The 21,342-nt window shown below is 37.2% G+C and overlaps 1 protein-coding gene across 3 annotated transcripts in view; it reads right to left on the minus strand.

Moving 5' to 3' along the window:
- LOC150101224 (tRNA pseudouridine(38/39) synthase) overlaps positions 1–21,342 on the minus strand; it is a 328,838-nt gene that overhangs the window by 210,110 nt on the left and 97,386 nt on the right. For 2 of the 3 annotated variants that reach the window (XM_090401406.1, XM_090401405.1), the window contains exon 4: positions 11,552–11,636. The exons of the other annotated variant lie outside the window; for it this stretch is intronic. In XM_090401406.1, coding sequence (XP_090257532.1) covers positions 11,552–11,636 — 85 coding nt within the window. The remainder of the gene's footprint in view (positions 1–11,551; positions 11,637–21,342) is intronic. 3 annotated transcript variants of the gene reach the window in all.

The following is a 21,342-nucleotide window of genomic DNA, read 5'->3' on the forward strand; positions in this document are numbered from 1 at the left end:
GTGGAGAGCGTATGTGCGCAAAATGCAGGCAGTTGGAGGAAATAAGTACATTAGATATATCGATATCCGACTTTGTTGCTCCAGGAACGGGGAATGAATGTAGGAAGACAAGTAGTATGATAGCAGAGAATGAGAAAATAATAGTTGATAGTGTGGAAGGTGTGAGTGACTGTGGAAGTTTAGGAGATGGTTTTGTTTGGGAGAGTGAATTTAGATTAAGAGTGACTGACCTGCAGAGAAAGACAGATGAGTTGAAAGAGGAGGTGGAATGTCTTGTGAATGAGAGCAGAAGTATGAAAGGTAAGATTAGGAGAATGGAAGAGATAAATGCAAGGCGAATCAGAGTAGGAGAGAGAGAGAATTTAGGGAGTATGAGTGAGAGGTATGGGGGTGCTAGAAGAGGAGAGAATGGAAACAGTAGAAGAGAGGGAATGAGAGAGAGGTATGGGAATGCTAGCAGACGAGAGGATGAAAACAGTAGGAGAGACGGAATGAGAGAGAGATATGGAAGTGCTAGAAGAGGAGAGAATGGAAACGGTAGGAGATATGGAATGAGAGAGAGGTACGGGAATGCTAGAAGACGAGCAGATGGAAACAGTAGTAGGAGAGACAGAATGAGAGAGGGATATGGAAGTGCTAGAAGTGGAGAAAATGGAAACAGTAGGAGAGAGGGAATGAGAGAGATGTATGGGAGTGCTAGAAGAGGAGAGAATGGAAACAGTAGAAGAGAGAGGTATGGGAATGAAAGAAGAGGAGAGAATGGAAACAATAGGAGCGAGGGGATGGTAAGAGGTATAATGTATGGCGACTCAATGATCCGTGGTGTTCAAGATAGGATGCGTGAGGAGTGTTTGCCAGGAGGAACAATAGAAAGGGTGGCTATGGCAATTAAGAGAGGTGAAAGGGTGGATGAGATGATTGTGATGGTAGGAACGAATGACTTGAGTGGTAATGTAAGCCGGGCAGCGAGAGATATGAGATTTTTGCTTGAGACTGTACGGAAGAAGACAGAGAGAGGAAAAATAGTGTGCGTGTTGCCTAGGTATGATAATGATGAGCTGAGCAGAAGAGCGGTGATATTGAATGGCATAATAGCGAGAATGTGTGACAAGAGAGGACTGGTATATGTGGATGCCTGGAGTGTGTTTGAGGAAAGAGAGGAGTTGTATGCGAGAGACCGTTTACATTTGAATGAGGAAGGACGTAGGAATCTGGAGAGATTGCTGTTCTGAACGAGTCAGTGTGTCCCAGGGAGGATGATAGCAGGGGTGGCCTCTTGTGGGAATGGATACTTGGGAGAAGGGAGACAATGTCAGGTAACACTGAGCCCAGTGGATCCAGAAGAGATAATGCTGGGTATAGAAACAATGGCATTTATATGCTGTATACTAATGCCAGGAGTATCCGGAATAAGGGAGAGGAATTGGTGGCGCAGATAGCATCAGCCTGGCCAAAAATTATTGCGATCACTGAGACGTGGTTGACAGAGGGGGATATAACAACAGGAATAGAAGTCGCTGGGTATAGCATTTTTCGTCAGGATAGGAGGGGAAAGCGTGGTGGTGGGGTACTGCTTATGATAAGTGATGACCTATGTCCTCTAATAGTGGAGAATTTGGAAGGAAGTGAGACAAATGATTTTGAGAGCGTATGGTGTGAGGTAGAGGTGGGCAAGACAGGATATTTAGTGGGGTATTGCTACAGACCCAGGAGCACAGAGGATGGGGACCAGGAGATGTTTAGACAGCTAAGTTTGGCAAGTGCAAGAAGAATGATTGTTATGGGAGATTTTAACTTCAGTGGTATAAACTGGAGAGAAGAAGATGCATGTAGCAATACGGGAATGGAATTTCTAGAATTCTTGAGGGACAAATGTCTTAGGCAACATGTAACAGAGGGGAACAAGAGGTTCAAAAATTTTGGATTTGGTTATAGCATCAGAAGAGTTGATAATAACTGAGTTGACATCTCTCCCACCAGTTGGAGAGAGTGACCATATGGTGTTGACTTGGAAAATGAATAGACATGCAGGAGTATCAAAGAGACGGGAACTTATGTGGAATTATAAGGCAGGTGATTATAATAGTCTTAGACGTCAACTCTGGGAAGTTTCATGGAGGGAGGAATTGGAAGGCCGGGATATCACCAGTGCGTGGGAAATTGTGAAAGAATATTTGTTATCAGCAATGGTAAGTTGTATACCACGAGTGAAGAAGAGGACACAATTTGGAGTAAAGTGAATGACAAACAATATTAAACAGGAATTGCATGCGAAAAAGAGGCTATGGAAGAGATATAAAGAGATAGGTGAAGAGATGCATGAGGAATATAAGACACAGGCCAGAAGAGTGACTAGTGTGGTAAGGAAAGCGAAACTGGAATATGAGAGGAGATTGGCTCTAAGATCCAAAGAAAATCCTAGGGAATTTTTTAGCTATGTGGCCAGTAGGAGGAGAAATGACTGTGGAAGAATGATATTGTGGGATAAAAATGGGAATAGAGTGACTGATGCAGAGGACATAGTGGAATTGTTCAATGAACACTTTATTGGAGTATTTCATCCTAGAGGAGTCAGTTTTAATGCTAGAGGGATAGGACTGCTTCGAGGTCTGGAGGTACAGGAGGAGAGAGAGTGTTTCAGATACTGAGTACTCTGGATGTCAGTAAAGCTGTGGGACTGGATGGTATTTCACCACGAGTTTTGAGAGAATGTGCTAGGGAATTGACAGTGCCTTTAACGTGGCTTTTCAATGAAAGTCTGGCTTTGGCAATGGTGCCCAGGGAATGGAAGGAAGGTAAGATAGTGCCATTGCATAAGGGTGGTAACAGACTGGAAGTGTCTAATTATAGGCCAGTCTGTGTGTCATCAGTAGTTGTTAAGATCTTGGAGAAAGTAGTGAGGGACCGTGTACAGCATTGGGCAGATGAGGGTAATGTTATCTGTGGGAATCAACATGGATTTGTGAAAGGACGCTCTTGTTTTAGCAATATGCTAGCCTCTTATAATAAAGTTACAAGAACATTAGATGAGGGAAAGGCATATACTGCAATTTTCTTAGACTTGGCGAAGGCATTTGACAGGGTGCCACATGATAAGCTGATATTTAAGTTGCAGCACATGGGTCTGGATGTCAGATTGGTCAACTGGATTCAGGATTGGCTGTCTGATAGGTATCAGAGAGTTGTGTATGGTGGAGCAGTTTCCAGGAGGCAAAGGGTTACAAGTGGGGTCCTACAGGGCTCAGTACTAGGACCTATATTGTTTAACCTTTATATCAATGACATAGCCAGTGGATTGCAGGGGGATATTCAGTTGTTTGCAGATGATGCGAAGCTGGGAAGGATTATTAGTAATAGTGCAGATGTGGTAGCCCTGCAAGAGGATTTAAATAAGCTAGATAGATGGGCAAATGAATGGGGGTGTGTCAGTTTAATGCAGCAAAATGTAAGGTCTTGAGGTTTGGGAAACATCGATGGGATGCTGCATACTCTATGGGAGGAGTTATACTGGAGGAAGTAGGGGAGACAAGAGATCTGGGGTTGATGATTGATAGAAACCTGAAGTTTAGGGGACATATTGCAAAGGTGGTGAAGGTAACACAGAGGATTGCTGCTATTATGAGAAGGACACTGACCTGCAGAGATAAGAGGGTTATCTTTCCATTGTATAAGTCTCTGATCAGACCACACTTGGACTATTGCTCTCAGATTTGGTCCCCAGGATTTGAAGGGGATAAATTAACTGTGGAAAGGATACAAAGACAGATGACAAAGATGGTTTCAGGACTGTACAAGGATAGTTATGAGGATCGGCTGAGAGAATGTGGACTGCAGAGTTTGGTGGATAGAAGAAGGAGAGGTGATATGATTGAGACTTTTAAACTGTTGAGAGGTGGTTACAGGGTTGACACTGGGGAGTTCTTTCGCTTGGTTGATCAGCGGGAAGGAGTAATGACAAGAGGCCATCCCTGGAAGTTACGAAAGGAAACTGTGAGCAAGAGGGTAAGGAGTGGTTTCTTTGTGTGGAGGGTGGTTGAGCTGTGGAATGCATTGCCTGATGGAGTGGTGGGAGCGAGAACGGTCAGTGAGTTTAAAGAGTGGTATGATGGACTTTGTGTTTCTCAGGGGGGGGGACCTCCCCTCAGTGAGTCTTGACAGACTTTATGTCTTAGGAAGGACCTCCCTCGATGAGTCTTTTGACTCCTTGGAGGCCTGAATAATAATAATAATTATGAAAGAATTAAACCAAAAGAACCACAATAACAGAAAAAATTAAAAAATATAAACATAAATGGATGGAACATGTTCAAAGAATGAAAACAGAAAGATTACCAAAACAAGCCTTAAAGTACAGCCATTAGGAAAAAGAAAACCAGAACTTCCTCTTAAATGATTCAACGATAACTTCTAAGGCCGGAACAGGCCATTCTAGACCTAAATCCTTGATACACATAATGATGATGATGATCAAACGTGTGCAAAGGCTTATGTGTTCATCATACATTTCAAAATTGAGATGTTATTCTCAGTTCTTTACTTTATGCAGATGATGATGTTACTAAATAAATCCAGGACAAGTCTGCAAGATTCCATGACCAAATTGAATAACTGCTGTAATAAATTTGGTATGAATATCAGCATAAAAAAATAATGCAAATAGGCAGAAACATTGAAAACATCAACTGCATCCTGAACTAGGCACAATTTTCAGTGAAGATGGCAAATTAAATTTGGAAATAGACAGCAGAATTAGTAAAGCTGGTATATTAGGAAGTCAAACTAAAACTCTTGATCAAAGACTGAATAACACAGATATGAGTCCTGAGAAAGCTTATGGGGTCTGAACAGATGGCATCAATGGCAGTATCATATTAAAAAGCCCTCATTTTAGAAAAGAACTTGACACTGTTTTCATGAATGTGTTGGCAGAATTAATCTCAGGTTGTATGGCCACTTAAACAGAATGGGAGAGTAAAGATTGGCTAAACAAGTGTTCTTTGCCTGGAAGGCAAGAAAAAAGACCCAGAGGAAGACCAAGATGTAGGTGGATCAACACAGTAAAAAGTGTCTTAGAAGACATGAATATAATAAATTTAGTTTAATCCTTTATCCAAGTGTAAGCAAACAAAGTTTCTGCCTGAAGTATCTTCAGGACTGAGGCAACTCGTGGTAAAGGTGGACCAAGCCCTCATCACTCCTTTTCTTAGTATCTCCCATAATGCAAGGCACATCTCCTTGCAGACATATATAATGCTATGCATTAAGGGAAGGGCCACTACCCATACCAGTTTCGACCTTTATTGAGTCTCGTCAGTGGGAGCCAGACCCAGAGGCAGTGATACCAAGGTGGAAGGAATGGAGAAGTCATATTTACCTATATGAATTGCCAAAAGGTGTCTCACCTTATTATTAAATTACTCTGGATTTAGAGAAAGGTGTTGGAAAGCCCTTGGATAAAGGATTAAACTTGGATAACTTACACTTGGATAAAGGATTAAACTAAGTTTATTATAGTCTAACCAAGGGGGAAAACTTCCAACATCTTTCTCTAAATCCAGAGTATTTTAATAATAAGGTAAGACCCCCTTTGGCAACTCATATAGGTAAATATGACTTCTCCATTGCTTCCACCTCGGTATCACCACCTCTGATGATATAATTTTTTCATGTAATACTGGCATAATATCCTGTATGCCTTCCCCTTAGGGTATATGTCAGGAATGTGATAGTGATGTCCCCTTCATCCAATGTCATTTGTATTCAAGATTTTAATTATTAAGACTACTTCTGAGAAAACGTTAGCTATGTAATCATGCCAATGCTGTAAGATTTCATCCTTTCCAGTCAAAAGCATGTCATTTTCATCCTGAATTGACCAGTTAGTGTTAGTAAAGGGTTTTATTAATCTGCTTATGGAAACTGCTGAAGTTGTTTCTTTGTAGTTCCTCTTCACATCTTTTCATATTATTATTATTATTATTATTATTCCTGATACCTCCAAGGAGTCCGAAGACTCATCGCGGGAGGACACCTACAACTGTCTCTACACCTAACCTCTACTACGAATCATCTCCATCAACGCCATCTACCGCCCACCTCCAACACCACCACAACCAGTAATTTTTGTCTGTAAATTGCGTGTTCTGAAGGGCCGATTTGTATGTATGCGGGATGAAAAACCCGAGTTTCCGGGAGAAAAATCCCTGCTACCTCCGTATGAGATCGGCTAACTCACCTTCGATTGAAATCGACCAGATAAAGATTCCTCCCGTCATGACGAGAATCGAACTTAGGCCTATTCCAATCGAAGGGCGCAATGTACCGTCGTTCTTCCAATTGCGCTACGGAGGCACGTAGAATCCCAGTGGTTTTAGCTGTTTTAATTTTATTTCCTATTATTTAGTTTAGTTTATATATATATATATATATATATATATATATATATATATATATATATATATATATATATATTTTTATGAAATAAATATATATGAAATATATATATATATATATATATATTTTCTACCATCATTATCCTTTTTTATACTGGATTTTAAGGTTCTCGCATAGTTATTTTATAACTGTGGATTTCCCTATTATGTATCAGCAGCTTCTAAAATTGTTTGGAAAATAGTTTGTATTCATTTCCAATACTTTTGAATTCTTCTAGGAAAATATTCAAAGAATTAGTAATGTGGAATTTATGTTATTCTCTGATATGAGGTATTTCCAACTTCTCAACACTATATCATTTCTCTTGTTTTTGATTACCTTTTATTTGTTTTAATTTCATATTCAATGTAGAAATGACCACTGCTAACATCAGCTCCTGGGAAAGATTAAGTTTTGGGAAGGTCAACTGATGTTTTATGTGTTGTCCACACAAGTATATAATCAATTAAATTGCAAGCAGATCAATTAAGTGAGGTCAATGTCCATTTCCTTGATGGCTTACGAGCATATAGAGTATTAATAATTGCTAAATTATTTTGAAATAGCAAAATCAATAAGTTTGTATCCTCTGTCACTGCTTTAACTAAAACTAAATGCATCACATTAGTGGACAAAATTCCTTCCAATATCTATACCGATTTTTGCATTTTAGTCTGCTTGGACAATGAGTTAGTGATAAAACAAATTCAAAATAAAGAAGGATTAAATTTGTCTGCAGAAGTCATTAAAACACAATTCATCATATAATGATATAGGTGCATAGATTTGTATTATTGATGCAATTATTGGTTTTCCTGTAAGTATGACAAAAATTATTCTGCTATTTGGAGCCTTACATCAGGTAAACATCCTCTTACATAAAAAACACCGTACACTTTCACAGAAAATATCAAAGAAACTGGCTCCTACTGGTATAACTGCAAGCCAGGACATAGTAAATCTTTTTACTAACATTCCAAGAATAGAAACCATATAATTACTTCAAGCTATTTTCCCACCAAACACAATGGACCTCTTTAAACACTATATCAACAGTACTTTTTACAATTTGAACGTTTTTTTTTTAACGGAAAGAAGGACTAGTAATGGGCTCTTCCCTTTCTCCTATGTTAGCTGACCTATTCAAAGATTGGTTTGAAAAAAGAACCCTCCAACATCACACAATCAAAACTTTGGCAAAATATGTTGATGATATAATTACCATCTGCCCTAGTAATAAAGAAAGATTTCATCACCTTCCTGAACAATATTCATCCTTGGATTAAATTCACAACTGAATTAGAAATAGGACTTTACCATTTTTGAATGCTCTAATTAAATTATCAGAACAAAATACACTCAACTTCTTAGTCTACAGCAAACCAACTAAAACAGGATATTACTTACATGCAACTTCTCATCACCACCCAGTCCAAAATATGTGCATCATTCATTCCTTATGTCATAGGTGGCTAACAGCAGGCCCACGGGCCGCATGCGGCCCGTACCGTGATTTTGTACAGCCTGCGGCAGCACAAAAACTATATTAAATTATATGTATTATCAATTTAGCTATTAGTTTACCACAGATTTTCATTTTGATATACTAGTTATATTCATTATTTCTGATGACGGAAACAATTTATATTCTCAACACGGAATCAAAATTGCATTAAAAAGATTACTCAATATGTGAATGCACTTTCTCAACTATGAGGGTGGTTAAATCGTCACAAAGAAGAGCCAACTGACTGATGACCACCTTCACGATTTGTTACGAATATCGTCATCATTGTTGAAAATCAACTTTGATGAACTTGTTTGCCACACATGAACGCCCACACTGTTCTCATTAAGTTGTGTTACATGTATGTAAAAAAAACCAGAAAGATGTAATTAAATTTAATTTAACAACTTATATTTAAACCAATCAAGTATTTTATATTGTTCTCCTAGTAGTAAAATGATTTAACAAATATAGTAATTCAATACATATGACTATTGCCTTGAAAAAATACAGTTTATTTTTATTTAAGTTCTGTCTAAAAGTGTGCGGCCCGTGACGCTACCACTGATCATATATTGGCCCTCATATAGAATGAAGTTGACCACGCCTGCCTTATGTGATAGAACCTACAGAATTTCTAACAACACAGATAAAATAAATCAAGAGCTACAGCATCCTAATTCTATCCTTCCAAAAAATATCTATAACAAAAAAAACGTTATAAGTTTTTCCACTTGGTTATACTATAAATGAAAGATGCAAGAAATTATATTCTTGGTTTAATCCTTTATCTAAGTGCTAAGTGTAAACAAAGTTTGTGCATGAAGTAACTTCATGACTGGGCAACTCATATATAGAAGCTAATGACTTGAAATCAGTTGCCTTAGTATCTTTAAGGATATAATGCAAAGCACATATCCTTAAAGCCATGTACAATACTATGCAGTATGGGAAGGGCCACTACCCAGACCAGTTTTGACCTTTATTGAGATCTCATCAGTGGGAGTCAGACCCAATGGGTAGTGACCCTTCCATAATGCATAACATTATGATTGTCCATAAGGATATGTGCTTTGCATTATGGGATACTAAGGCAAGTGATGTGAAGTCATTAGCCTCTATATATAAGTTGCTCAGTATTGAACTTACTTCATGTGCAAGCTTTCTTAGCTTATACTTAGATAAAGGATTAAACCAAGAATTTCTTGGCATCTTTAATTTATAACTCAATATACAGTTTTGCAGATGATAGCACACTGCGCTCCTCCCTTTCATTTGATAAAGCTTACTCTATACAAATCACTTCAACCTACAGAAAATCAACCACCACTGCCCTCACTTCTGATCTCTAAGCCATTCTCCAATGAGATTCAGATAACCTCATCAATTTCAATGCTAGTAAAATCGAGTTCTCTCTTATTTCTCACAAAAAAAGAACCATTATCTCCCAGTATTATCTTTGACAATACTCAAATTTTCAGACAAGATGAGATTTCTCTTCTTGAAATCACCCTGACATCAAGCGATGTCAGGGTGATTTCAGGATGACCTCTCCTAGCATACACACATCAAACTCTGGACTGCTATTAACCTTATACAAATCACAATCTGTTTTCAATCACAACCAGCTATTGAATACTGCTCTCATATTTGGAGTCAGGTCCCTAACATATCCCTCAAGATGCTTGACTCAATACAGAAGAGGGCAATTAGATTTATTAATACCCCATATCTTACTAATTCACTCCTCCAACTTTTGCACAGACATCTGGTTTCTACAATATGAATATTCTATAAATATCTCCACAGCAATGTCCATCTGAAATAGCATCAGTAATTCCTCCACTCGGTACTAAGTCCATTGGTTTCCCAAGGAATACAATATAAAGGCTTTTAAATGTAAACAAGTTTCTCCTTTTCCAACCCACTACCCATGCACAGTACTAACATATAACAGGTCAATTAACCAACCTCTCATGTATAGGCTCAACATTTACAAAAAAAAAATCTCTAATTATCTGAAACTCCTAAACCACCACATCCACTACTTAAATAATAGATCAATTGGAGTTGTGGAAGATCTGGTGAGATACACCAATCAGAACAATTTAAGGATGTTGCGAATGAAAACAAGCACAAATCAGGGCTGGCATCACATACACCATGTAGAATGGCAACAAACTAAAATTCTCTGCATTGATTACTATTTTTGCTCAAGAGCATTCAAAGAATCAGCTGAAATAATGAAGTATCCTATATAGTGTGACATAAACCATGGGATGATTTTACATCAAGTCTTGGTTACATCTGGTCTTGGTTAATCATCACGACACACTTGTATCTATCAGTAGTTGAATGCACACTTTTCATTGTTTAAATGTTTTCAAATATTTTTCACAGAAATTTAAACTGTTATTACTTGCTTTCTAGTTTTTAGTTTATTCATGTTATTTCCTGATGAAGTGAAACAAAGTATTTCACAAAACTAGTCAAAATAAACAGATAGTTTCTATTTTGCATCTTTGTTTGTGATTTTATACCGGAAGAACTAAAAATGTCCTCCACAAAAGTCTATGCAACAAAATATATTAGCCTCCTTCCACTCCCTTGGAAATTTGCCAAAGCTGAGACTTAGGTTGAACAATTTCATCAGTGGCACTATCAATTCACATAGCACACTGGCTAACAAGTCATCCAGTTGCACTGCTGTATTCACAATGATATTTTTCAACTTGCTGAGTACCTCCTGTCATCTATCTCAATCGTGTCATCAGCAACTTTTTTTTTTTGCTTCTGTCACCTCTCTACCACCATCACTGATTCAAATCATTCTTCTTACTTGCTACATAATGAAACTCATTTGGATTTACTTTAACCTGCTTAGCTAATTTTCTGTCATAATCAAGTTCAGCCTTTTGTCCCACACTAGATGCCCTTCTTGTTTACACTTTATACTGCTGATGAGTATGCTTTTACATTTGTTTTTCTTTATATTCCATCCACAATGTGTTTTTTTCTTTTCTTTTCTTTTCTTTTTATTTTTTCTCGAAGCTCTTGTTTTATATCCCTACTCATAAGCTTAATCCCCACTTAGTTTATCTTTAATGACTGGGTTTGCAGTCTGATACTGCTTCTCTCAAACAATCCCTGACCACTTCCCATGCAAAAACTGGCATTCTTTCCTTGTAGTTTTTCAAGACATGGAATTTCTCAAAATAGATGGCAAATGTCTGTGTTTGGATGATTAGACTTGATTAGCCTCAAAAGCAAGATTCATTGATCATTTAATCCTTAGCACATTACCATGGTACTAAATATTGTGGATGAGAATGGCAAAAGAAATCATTATATAATTTGGTTAAATCAGGATCACCTCAATAACTTACTGAAGATTAAGGAAATTAGTAAATAGCAAAGTTGCAGCAATTGAGAATCCAGTGTATGAATTTTTCATTTCATTTACTATTTTAAAACAATCATTTTAACTAATTTAATATCAGTGTTTATTTAATTATTTTGCTGGAGGGTTTACTCTTATTCAAAAATGCTAATGATTCCTACTTCATTACTATCAGTTTCTGTAGTACGGTACAATAATAAATGCAAATATACCTTTTGCTTCTTGTGGAAGATAATCATCAGGAGTAGTAATGCCCTTCCCTTCAAGAAGATTGGTTCTTAGATCAATGGAAATTACCTACAAATTCATACACACACACGCATTTTTATATCTGAAAAATCATAATATTTTAGCTAAAATATGCAATCTACATAGTTATCAAAATAATAATAAAATAAATAAGTTCAATAAAAGCTTCAGCAAATAATACGTAGGATTTTTTTAAATTTAACAAATATACTTTGGGTGTTATATGATTTCCAGAACCCAGCTTAATGATGATAGAAAATAAAATGCAAAGTTTCATTATCAATGTTTACATACTTGGATGTCTTACATACAGATACTATGCCAGACATCCAAGTAGCACTTTTTGCAATAATTATTATCATTATTTATTATTAGCCAAGATCCTTATGGAATCAAAGACTCATCTGGGAGGTCCTTTTATCATACACATAGCTCATCATACCATGCTTTAAACACACTCAAATTCTCTGCAGACACCACACTCTCAGGCAAGGCATTCCAATCATTAACAACTCTGCATGCAAAAAATCCTGCTTCTCACTCCCCCTGCTCGCACCCTCTTTATACCGTTTCCAGGGATGACCTCTGGTTCTCACCTGATCTCCCACTGTTTTCTGTAGAACCTCTCCAACACTGATCCTATAACAACCCCTCACTAAGTTGTAGGTCTCTATCATATCTCTCTTCTTCCTCCTGTCCGCCAGACTCTGCAAATTGCATCTTCTTAATATTTCCTCATATTTGACATTCCAGAGGTTAGAAATTACCTTAGTCAGTCGCCTTTAGACCCTTTCCAACATCTCTTCGTCCTTCTAAAAAAACAGGTGACCAAATCTGGGCACAATAGTCCATGTGTGGCCTAATCAAAGCATTATACAATGGAACAAGAATCTCCCTACTTCTACAAGTCAGTGTCCTCTGCATCATTCCCAGAAGCCTTTGTGTTTTAGGGGAGACACTGCCAAAATTGTCTTCACAATTTTGGCAATGTCTCCCCTAAATTTCAGATGTTTATCCACTATCACCCCCAGATCTCTTATTTCCTCCACCTGCGACAATATATCCTCACCAAGCATAAATTCTACATCCCATCTTTGTTTCCCAAATTTTAAAACCTTATATTTTGCAATACTGAACTCACACCCACATTCTGTGCCCAATCACTCAATTTATTCAAACCTTCTTGTAAGGCCACAAGATCTTCTCTACTCTTCATGATTCATCCCAACTTTGCATCATCTGCAAACAACTGAATATCTCCATCCAAATTTTCACCAATACCATTAATATACAAGTTAAACAGCAATGGCCCTAAAACAGACCCCTGAGGCACATCACTATGACTTTCCTTTTCCTGGATATCGCTCCCACATTTATAACTTGTTGACACCTATCGAATAGCCAGTCTCCAATCCAATGCATTAATCCAACATCCAACCCCATCCACTCTAGTTTGACTATCAACTTATCTAACTATTAAATTATTATTATTATAAAAACAATTAAATTATAACTAGCTTTCTGGAATTAATGAACTTGAAGAACCGTGGGGGTCACTCTAGCAGTGAAGACTTAAGGATTTATTAGTCTGGACATGAAAGTTTCAGAAGAAATGGAGTGGACTGACAGTTAAAAGATACAATGAAAAACATGATTTGGGATACAATATGGTGTCTGATAGAATAATTCAAATCAGAATAACGGGATATTCAGCGAATCTGAGTCATAAAGGTGTAAGCATGCAGTACAGATGCAATGTGGAATTAAAGAGTTTTATGGTAGATTGCAATAAGTAGTGTATAGTACTGATGCTGATATTTTTTTTATTGTTCAGAGACTGAAATAATATGTTTGCAAAATGCAAAAAAAATAAGAATGAGGCAGCAGTGGGAATTCTGGCTTGGAACTAAAGAATACAAAAATTACAAACCCTTACTTTCAACAATATAAAAGATTGCACACATGCACAGCAAAATTATAATGACAAACAACATGAACACTGAGAGTAAATATGTGAGTTGTTTCATGGGATTAGAAATCAACAGCAGATTTCAGTCTGCTGAGGAGTACTTGAAGTGATTATTTATCTGATATTCTAGCAGGCACATGAACAATTTGCATAAAATAGCAAAATGTCAGCATTTCTACCTGCCAGATTATTAAGTTAGAAAAGGAAAGTCAGTTGATGTTGTGAGTTAAAATCTACAAAGAAGATAACCTCACTATTAGGAAATCTGGACTGGAGAAAATCAACAGTTAAGAAAAGTTCAGAATGGACAAGGCAGCATTGGGCAAGCAATAGTCAGAAAATAAATTTGATGGAATAGGGCAAAGAGAATTCTAGCCTAAGAAAATTAAAACAATGGGAATTTTATGGTTGGAAAAATTTCTTACATAGTATATCAGAGCAAACATATGCACCTCTGAGATGAGCATACCTGAAGAATCTTGAGTTTCTATTGAAGAAAGAGTTTCTACTGGGAAAATTAAGTTTGACTTTACAAACTAAAAATGGAAATAAACATTATGGAGGTGGGAACTAAGTCCAAATATATTTGTAAAGAAAATCTAGAAGACTTATGAAGGTTTGTTATTATCCACATGTAATCTATTTCTCTTTGCATGAACTTTTTATAATAGTTGTATAAAGTAAATTGAAATTGAGAAAGAGACAGAATATACAAAGACTATAGAATATAGAAAGTGGTGAAAATGGAAATGTACATGGCAACTCATGAGGAGAATAACAATGTTTAGAATATCAACAGAAATAATGAAACAGTGAATGAAAGTGGCAATAGAGAAAATCTAATATTCTTTAAAAATAACCAGAGTTTGTAGTGAATGGGAACACTTCATAAAGCACTGTTCCAGAAACTAGAAGTAGACAGACGCAAGTTTGGTAGAGCAGCAGCTGGACTGCACAACATTCTTCTACAGTTTGACTGCTAATCCATTGAATCTGCTTCTTACCAACCTTGTTAAACCTAAACCTGAAAAAGCATGAGCAGCAGTGGAAAAAAGATGAATGCTGGATGTCGGTTCAATGGAATAATTCATAGAAATACCTGTAGAAAGACTGAAAGAAGAAACTCATGATCTGTGAGATAGTAGTTGAAATGAGTCTGTGGGAGACAGATTATCAATTTGTTTAAGTGTTCTCTTCTGGACAGCATCAAGAACTTGGACAATTTTTAGTATCATACCCTAAACATCAAAACAGAATTCTGAGGTTAAGCTACTTGGAATTATAGCCAAAACAACTAAGGTTGCTAGTACCGATGTTTGTACCTTGCGTGTATAAATATAGCAATAATAAGAAACTAAGAAAAAATTAAAGTATAGAAACAGTAGTATAGAGTAGAATAAAAAAGTAATATGTGATGTAACTATAATGATAGATCAAAAATGAGAGACGAAAACTGAGCTACACATATATTTGTGAAAGAATAGCAACTGTAAGAATGAAATTTGGAAGAGGCTATTCTAATAGTCACAGTTGGTGCATTCACAACTACCTTTGGCAATCCATTCCATTTATTCATCACTCTTCAAGTAAAGAACCTGGTCTTCACATTCTTACTAACCACACTCTTACAAAACTTCTGGGGTGTGACTCCTTGTTCTCCCCTACTCCTCATGTATTAAAAAACTTCTTTTGTGTCAGTCTTATAGAATCCCTTTAGTAATTAATAAGTTTCTATCACAGCCCATCTCCTCATCTGTCAATTACACACTGCAATCCACACACCTTTAATGTATACTCCACGGGGTAATCAACAGCTTGGTCAATCAACTCTAAATTCTCTCAACCACTTCCAGATCACCAAGAAATCCAGTTGACCAAATCTGTGCAAGGAGTCAAGATGTGGCCAAATCACAGCATTATGAAGAAGAAGAATAATAGCCTCTCTATCTTTACTTGTCATTGTGTTCTTCAGCATTCAAGTAATCCTTTGAACTATTTTGCCATATTCTGCATTATGTACTCTGACATCTATCCACCACCACCAGATCCCTAACTTCATATATTTCCTGTAATCCAGTTCCATCAGTATAATAAAAATTGTGTATTCATTTCATTTCAAAGTGCATAACCTTACATTTTGCAATATTAAATTGACAACCATTGTCCTTAGCCAACACTGCCAATTTATTTAAATTATCCTACAGATACAGGGTGTTCGGGATAAATTTGACATATTTATAATTAATTATATTTTTCCGTAAGTTACATGTATTAACACACACTTCTCTTCATTTAAAAGTTTGGACCCTTCTTCATTCATATACAAGATGTCAGAAAGGATGGATAGCTGGAACCCACCTGAATCATGGAAGAGAATAACTTGTATCATGATGATTCGTGCCCGCCATCAAAATAAGGATATTACGACTGCTGCCCAATGCTCCCTGAATACAGTAAAAACAATCAGGCATGAACTAGAGACTTGCAATGGTGACTACGAGGATGTAGCAAGAAGAAAGATCCCTAGCAGACGATCTGATTCCGTTCGTACAGCAGAATTCCTCGCAAATCTGCAGGAACAGGTGTTGAAGAACCCTGGCATTGGAATTCGGGCTTTGTTCGTGGAGTTGCTAACTGTAGTCAAGCCCTGGATAACAAGGGTAGCCAATGGTAGGCCGTATGTATGGCAGCAGGATTCGGCCCCTTGCCACACCTCTGGGAAAAGTCAAAAATGGTTGTCTGAAAATTTCTACGACTTCACCAGTCCAAATGTTTGGCCTCCAAACTCCCCAGACCTTAACCCCATGGATTATTTTGTATGGGGCGCAGTTGAAAAAGACACCAATCGCACTTCCAGTAATACAAAAGCCCAGTTAATGGATAAAATTAAAACAGTTTTTGCGGCCCTTCCCAGGGAGACTGTAGCATCAGCTTGTTCGAGGTTCCGAAGCAGAATTGAAGCTGTGATCGATGCTAATGGTGGTTATTTTGAGTAAATCTTGTTGATAGTATTGTAATTAACTCTGCCTGTAATGTTTTTTTGTCAATTCATTAAATTTAATAGATACAAAGAAGATTTTCTTTTTCCTTACGAAACTGTCAAATTTATCCCGAACACCCTGTATATCTACATTAACTTCAACTGCCTCCCCAGTTTTGCATTGTCAGCAAACAACTGAATGTTTCACCTTAAATCTTCTGCTATATAATTAATATACAAATTAAAGAGTACTGGCCCTAGTACAGAATCCTAAGGTACTCCACTAGTCACCCTTATTCACCTTGATTCCATTCCATCATACACCACCTTCTGATGTCTGTCAGTGAGTCAGCCATCCCCTATCCATGCCCCCAGCCTCGTATCCATTCCCATTCGCTCCAACTTATATAACAGTTTTCCATGCGGCATTCTGTCAACTCCCTTTGCAAAGTCCAGGCGTATCATGGTACAGCTATTTCTTTTATCCAATTCTGTTATCACCTTATTATGAAATGTGAATAAATTACTAAGGCAGGATCTATTTTTTACAAAGCCATGATGCCCCCTACAGAGTACCATATTCCTATCCACCCACTGTTGGATTTTACCTTTAACCAATTTTTCAATATTTTAACCACCACTCCATCCATCCATCCATCAGCTCATTGAACATCATTAGATGCCACCATACAGTCGCTCCTTTCCTGGTAATGTTCCACATCAGTCTTCATCAGGTGGTCCTGCCATATGCCTTTCTGGAGAAGTCAACTCTATGAAGATCAGTCATTCCAGACATGCCATCCATCCATCTCATTGAAGGTCTACCCCTTTCTCTTTTTCCAGTAACTTTACCTTCTTATTGTTTTGAGAGGTCCTTCTTTCATCCCTTCAATGGATCCAAAGTATTTCTGCTTTCTTCTGTCAATATCTTTAAACCTTCAAGTTCTTCTGATCCACCACTCCAGAGATATTAATCTGCAATTTGTTACTTGTCTTGGAGACTTCTTTATATAATATATGGAACTTAGCAAGAGCTGAGACTTAGATTAAATAGCTTCATCAGAGGCATTGCCATTTCTCATAACAAACAATCTGACATACCATTCAGTCCCACTACTGTATTTATAATTGATATTTTTCAATATGCTGAGTACCTTCCATTCGTCTACTCAAGTTCTCACATCAGCACCTGCTCTCTGCAAATGGATGATATTCTCTTGCAAAGTGATCACTGAGTAATTCAACTATTTCTTCTGCTTCTGTAACTAGCATCAGCACTGAGTAAAGTTATTATTCCATAGTCATTCTTTCTCTTATTTGCAACACAGCAAAAACTTTTTCAGATTTACTTTGGCCTGCTTTACCAATTTTCTCTCATAATCTGATTTTGCCTTCCTTGCCATACAGTAATTACCCTTTTGTTGGTGATCAGCATATTTTGTATGCCGATCACCTTTTTCTTTATATTCCCTCCACAATGTTTTCTTTATTTGCAACTCCTGCTTTATATTGTTACTTATCCACTTAATCCAGACTCAGTTTATCCTCCTGGCTCTGGGTATGCACTCTGATACTGCCTCATTCAAACAATCCTTAACACTAATGACATTCATTCCATGTAATTTCTTATGCCATAGCATTGCAACAAACATCTAATCCAAAACCATTCAAACGCAGTCCATCAGGCATATATAGAAGTCCTTTTTTTCTTCAAATTTACTCCATACATCTATAAACTGCCAAGTCTTCCGATTCACTCATTAGCAATAATGGTCCTTCTCAATTCTGTCCTATCATTACTGAAACAGACTCTCAATCTTTACTTTTTTTACTCTTCATTTTTGTTTCATCCAACAATTATTTCGTATCCTTTCTCACGGCATATTTTTCACCTTTCAAATCGTTGCTACCTGCCAATACAATACTTTTTCACTTCATCCTTCTGCAAATTAACAGCATCACTACCATTCTTGATCTTTGCACTTGGGAAACATGCTTTAGGCACTTTCTCATTAAATGCACCTCTTATCATGGAATCTCCATATAAAACTTTCTCTTTACTCGCAGTTTCTGACATCAGTTCCATCCTCCTCCTTCCTCCTATATCACACAGCAACCATTCCTCCAGTTGCTTGAGCTCACCTTCTTTTTTCCTGTGAAAGATTCTGCATTGCAATCTCTCCACACAGTCACCTCATCATCCATATTATCACTCATTCTCTCATTTGTATTCTCCACAATCAACAACTCACATTTCTTGCACTCGCTAACAACACATTTCCAACAGATACTTTCCACTCTTGTTCCCATAGCACAAACCATTCACTCTCAGCTCTCATTCTCAGCAATGAATACCTTAAACACACTTACTTACTGTCCTCTTCTGGCAGGGACAGGTTGAGTCTTCCATGTTTCCACAACAATCCCCAGTAGTCTCTGTTTCTTGCATAGCTAGTGAGCAGTCTATAGATTTGTAATCCAGAGTTAACCTTTATGGATGTTATCCATTTAGTTCTTGGTCTTCCTTTTTTTCTTTTTTCTTCTTCTTCTTTTGATCTTTTCTATTAATGAGTCTATATAGTTTAAGTCTTGTCTTACAGTTTCATATGTTTTCTTTTCTGTCCATTTTGTTGTATTTATTTTCCTGAGATATTTCATCTCAAAAGACTCCAATTTTCGTATCTCCATCTCCTTGAGTGTCCAAGTTTCTGAGGCATATAGCACAGTGGGTATTATAAATGCATTATATAATTTTATTTTTAGAGGTTTGAAGATTTTATTATTTTTCCAGATGTTACCTAGTGTATTAAATGATGACCATGTAGTCAATGTTCTATGTTTAATAGTGGCCATGGTATCTAAGTGTTCTGTAATTACTCTTCCTAAATAGTTGAATTGTTTTACCTGTTCAATTGTTGTTCCATTCAAGAAGTTTACTTTTTTTTCATTTTTTTCCAATTACCAAGATTTTTGTTTTGTCCGTATTTATGATCATACTACTGTATTCTTTAACCGTATTGTTTAGTTTGGTTATTAGGTTCACCATTTTTTCTTTTGTGTCTATCATTTATGATGTCATCTGCATATTTTATGTTATTAAGGTTATAATCATTTAAGTTGATCCCTTTTTCTTCTTCCAAGGGTTGTTAACCATATGCTTCAGGTAGATGTTAAAAAGGTATGGGGAGATGGGACATACTTGGGCTACTCCTTTATTGATGTTTATTTTATCTGTTGTTATACGTTGAATTTAATTATTGCTTCTGTGAGACTATAATATTTTTCGCCTTTTTATTCCTGTATAGGGAGTAGGTGAGGCCTGTAAACCCTATCTAGCTTTTGGAGACTGAGTGGGCAGTTCAATCTCCACTGGTAGCCAATCAGAGATAGCTGGCCCATGTCTATCACTAATTATATGCAGTCACCGACGAAGAGACTGGCAAACAAGTGCTGCCATCTCTTGGTACCTAACCCTAACAAGATATGTTACTGTCTGAAATAATGTGGGTTCTATGGTCAATTTTCTTGAGTTTACGGGATGAAAAATCCAAGTTTCTGGCAGAAAAAAAACCACTTGCACATGCCAGAGATCAACTAACTCAGGAACCAGTCGGAGAAAGGCTTAGAAAAAGTTCCTCCAGTCAGCGACTAGACTCAAACTATAAGTCTAACTTCATGCAGCCAAGCATGAAGTTAGACAGAGGATGCAAGCACCACTTCCACTGAGCTACACAGGCCTAATTTAGAAAACAGTAATATATATTTTTGTTATGTTTACAGGCTAATTCTTCTAGTTTTTATATTATGAAGATCTGTTCCAGTGTGAAGCGATTTTTTCTGAAGCCTGTCTGTTCTTCACTAAGAATGATCTTGTATGTGCTCTTTATTCTGTTCTGTAATACTCTTGTAAATATTTTGTAATCGTGGCTGAGTAATGTGATTGGTTTGTAATTTTAATTTTTACAGTTTTTCTTCTCACCTTTCTTGTAAATTGGTATAATTCCTGTTCTCCAATCTTGTATTTCTCTTGTTTTAATGATTTTGTCGAAAAGTGTGTTAAGGACTTTTAAAGTTGTTTGCTTTCCCTTCTTCCCAGAGTTCTGATGGAATTTGGTCTATCCCTGGTGCTTTTCTTTAGAGTATTCTCCACTTCAAATGTAAGGATTATCAAGGCATCGTGTCTTGAGTTAGTGTGGGGGCTTGTTATTAGGCAGTTATTACTTTCATTCTTAAAGGTTTCTTGGTAGTGTTCCTGTTTCCCCCCATGTGTGGGTCACCTGTAACCCCCATCAAGCGCATCACCTGGTGGCAGATCGGGGAATGCTTGTCATAGTTTACTATGAAGGGTAGGGGGGAAATAAAATACCTCCCACAGACCAACAGGATAGCAATTCCCTCATAGGCCAGTCTGGGGGCCTCGAAGGTGGCAGCCTCACCACCAGACTCGGGTGCTGAAGGCTAATCCCCCTGCACACCTTAAAATTTCACCCATTAAAAGAAATAACAAAGAGATAGCCGAGCTGCCTAAATAGTTAACAACAAAGCGAGGAAAAAGGTACATGAGATGCAGAACATGGAACGTTAAAAGTCTACATGGAAAAGAAAATGAATTAATGGATGAATTTAAAAAATCAAGTTTGGATCTGCTAGCAGTCACAGAAACAAAAAAGAAAGGAGGTTGCCAGAAAATGAAAGATGGGTATTCTATTCAGGGGTAAACTAAACCCAAGAGAATGGGGAAAACAAGGGGTAGCTTGCATAATTAAACCAGATCTCAAAGAATATATTACTAAATGGCAACTAAT

The sequence above is a fragment of the Typopeltis vanoorti genome, chromosome 12 (genome assembly GCF_054136105.1).
Source record: "Typopeltis vanoorti isolate ZY-2024b chromosome 12, IOZ_Tvanoo_1.0, whole genome shotgun sequence".
Classification (NCBI taxonomy): Eukaryota; Metazoa; Arthropoda; class Arachnida; order Uropygi; family Thelyphonidae; genus Typopeltis; species Typopeltis vanoorti.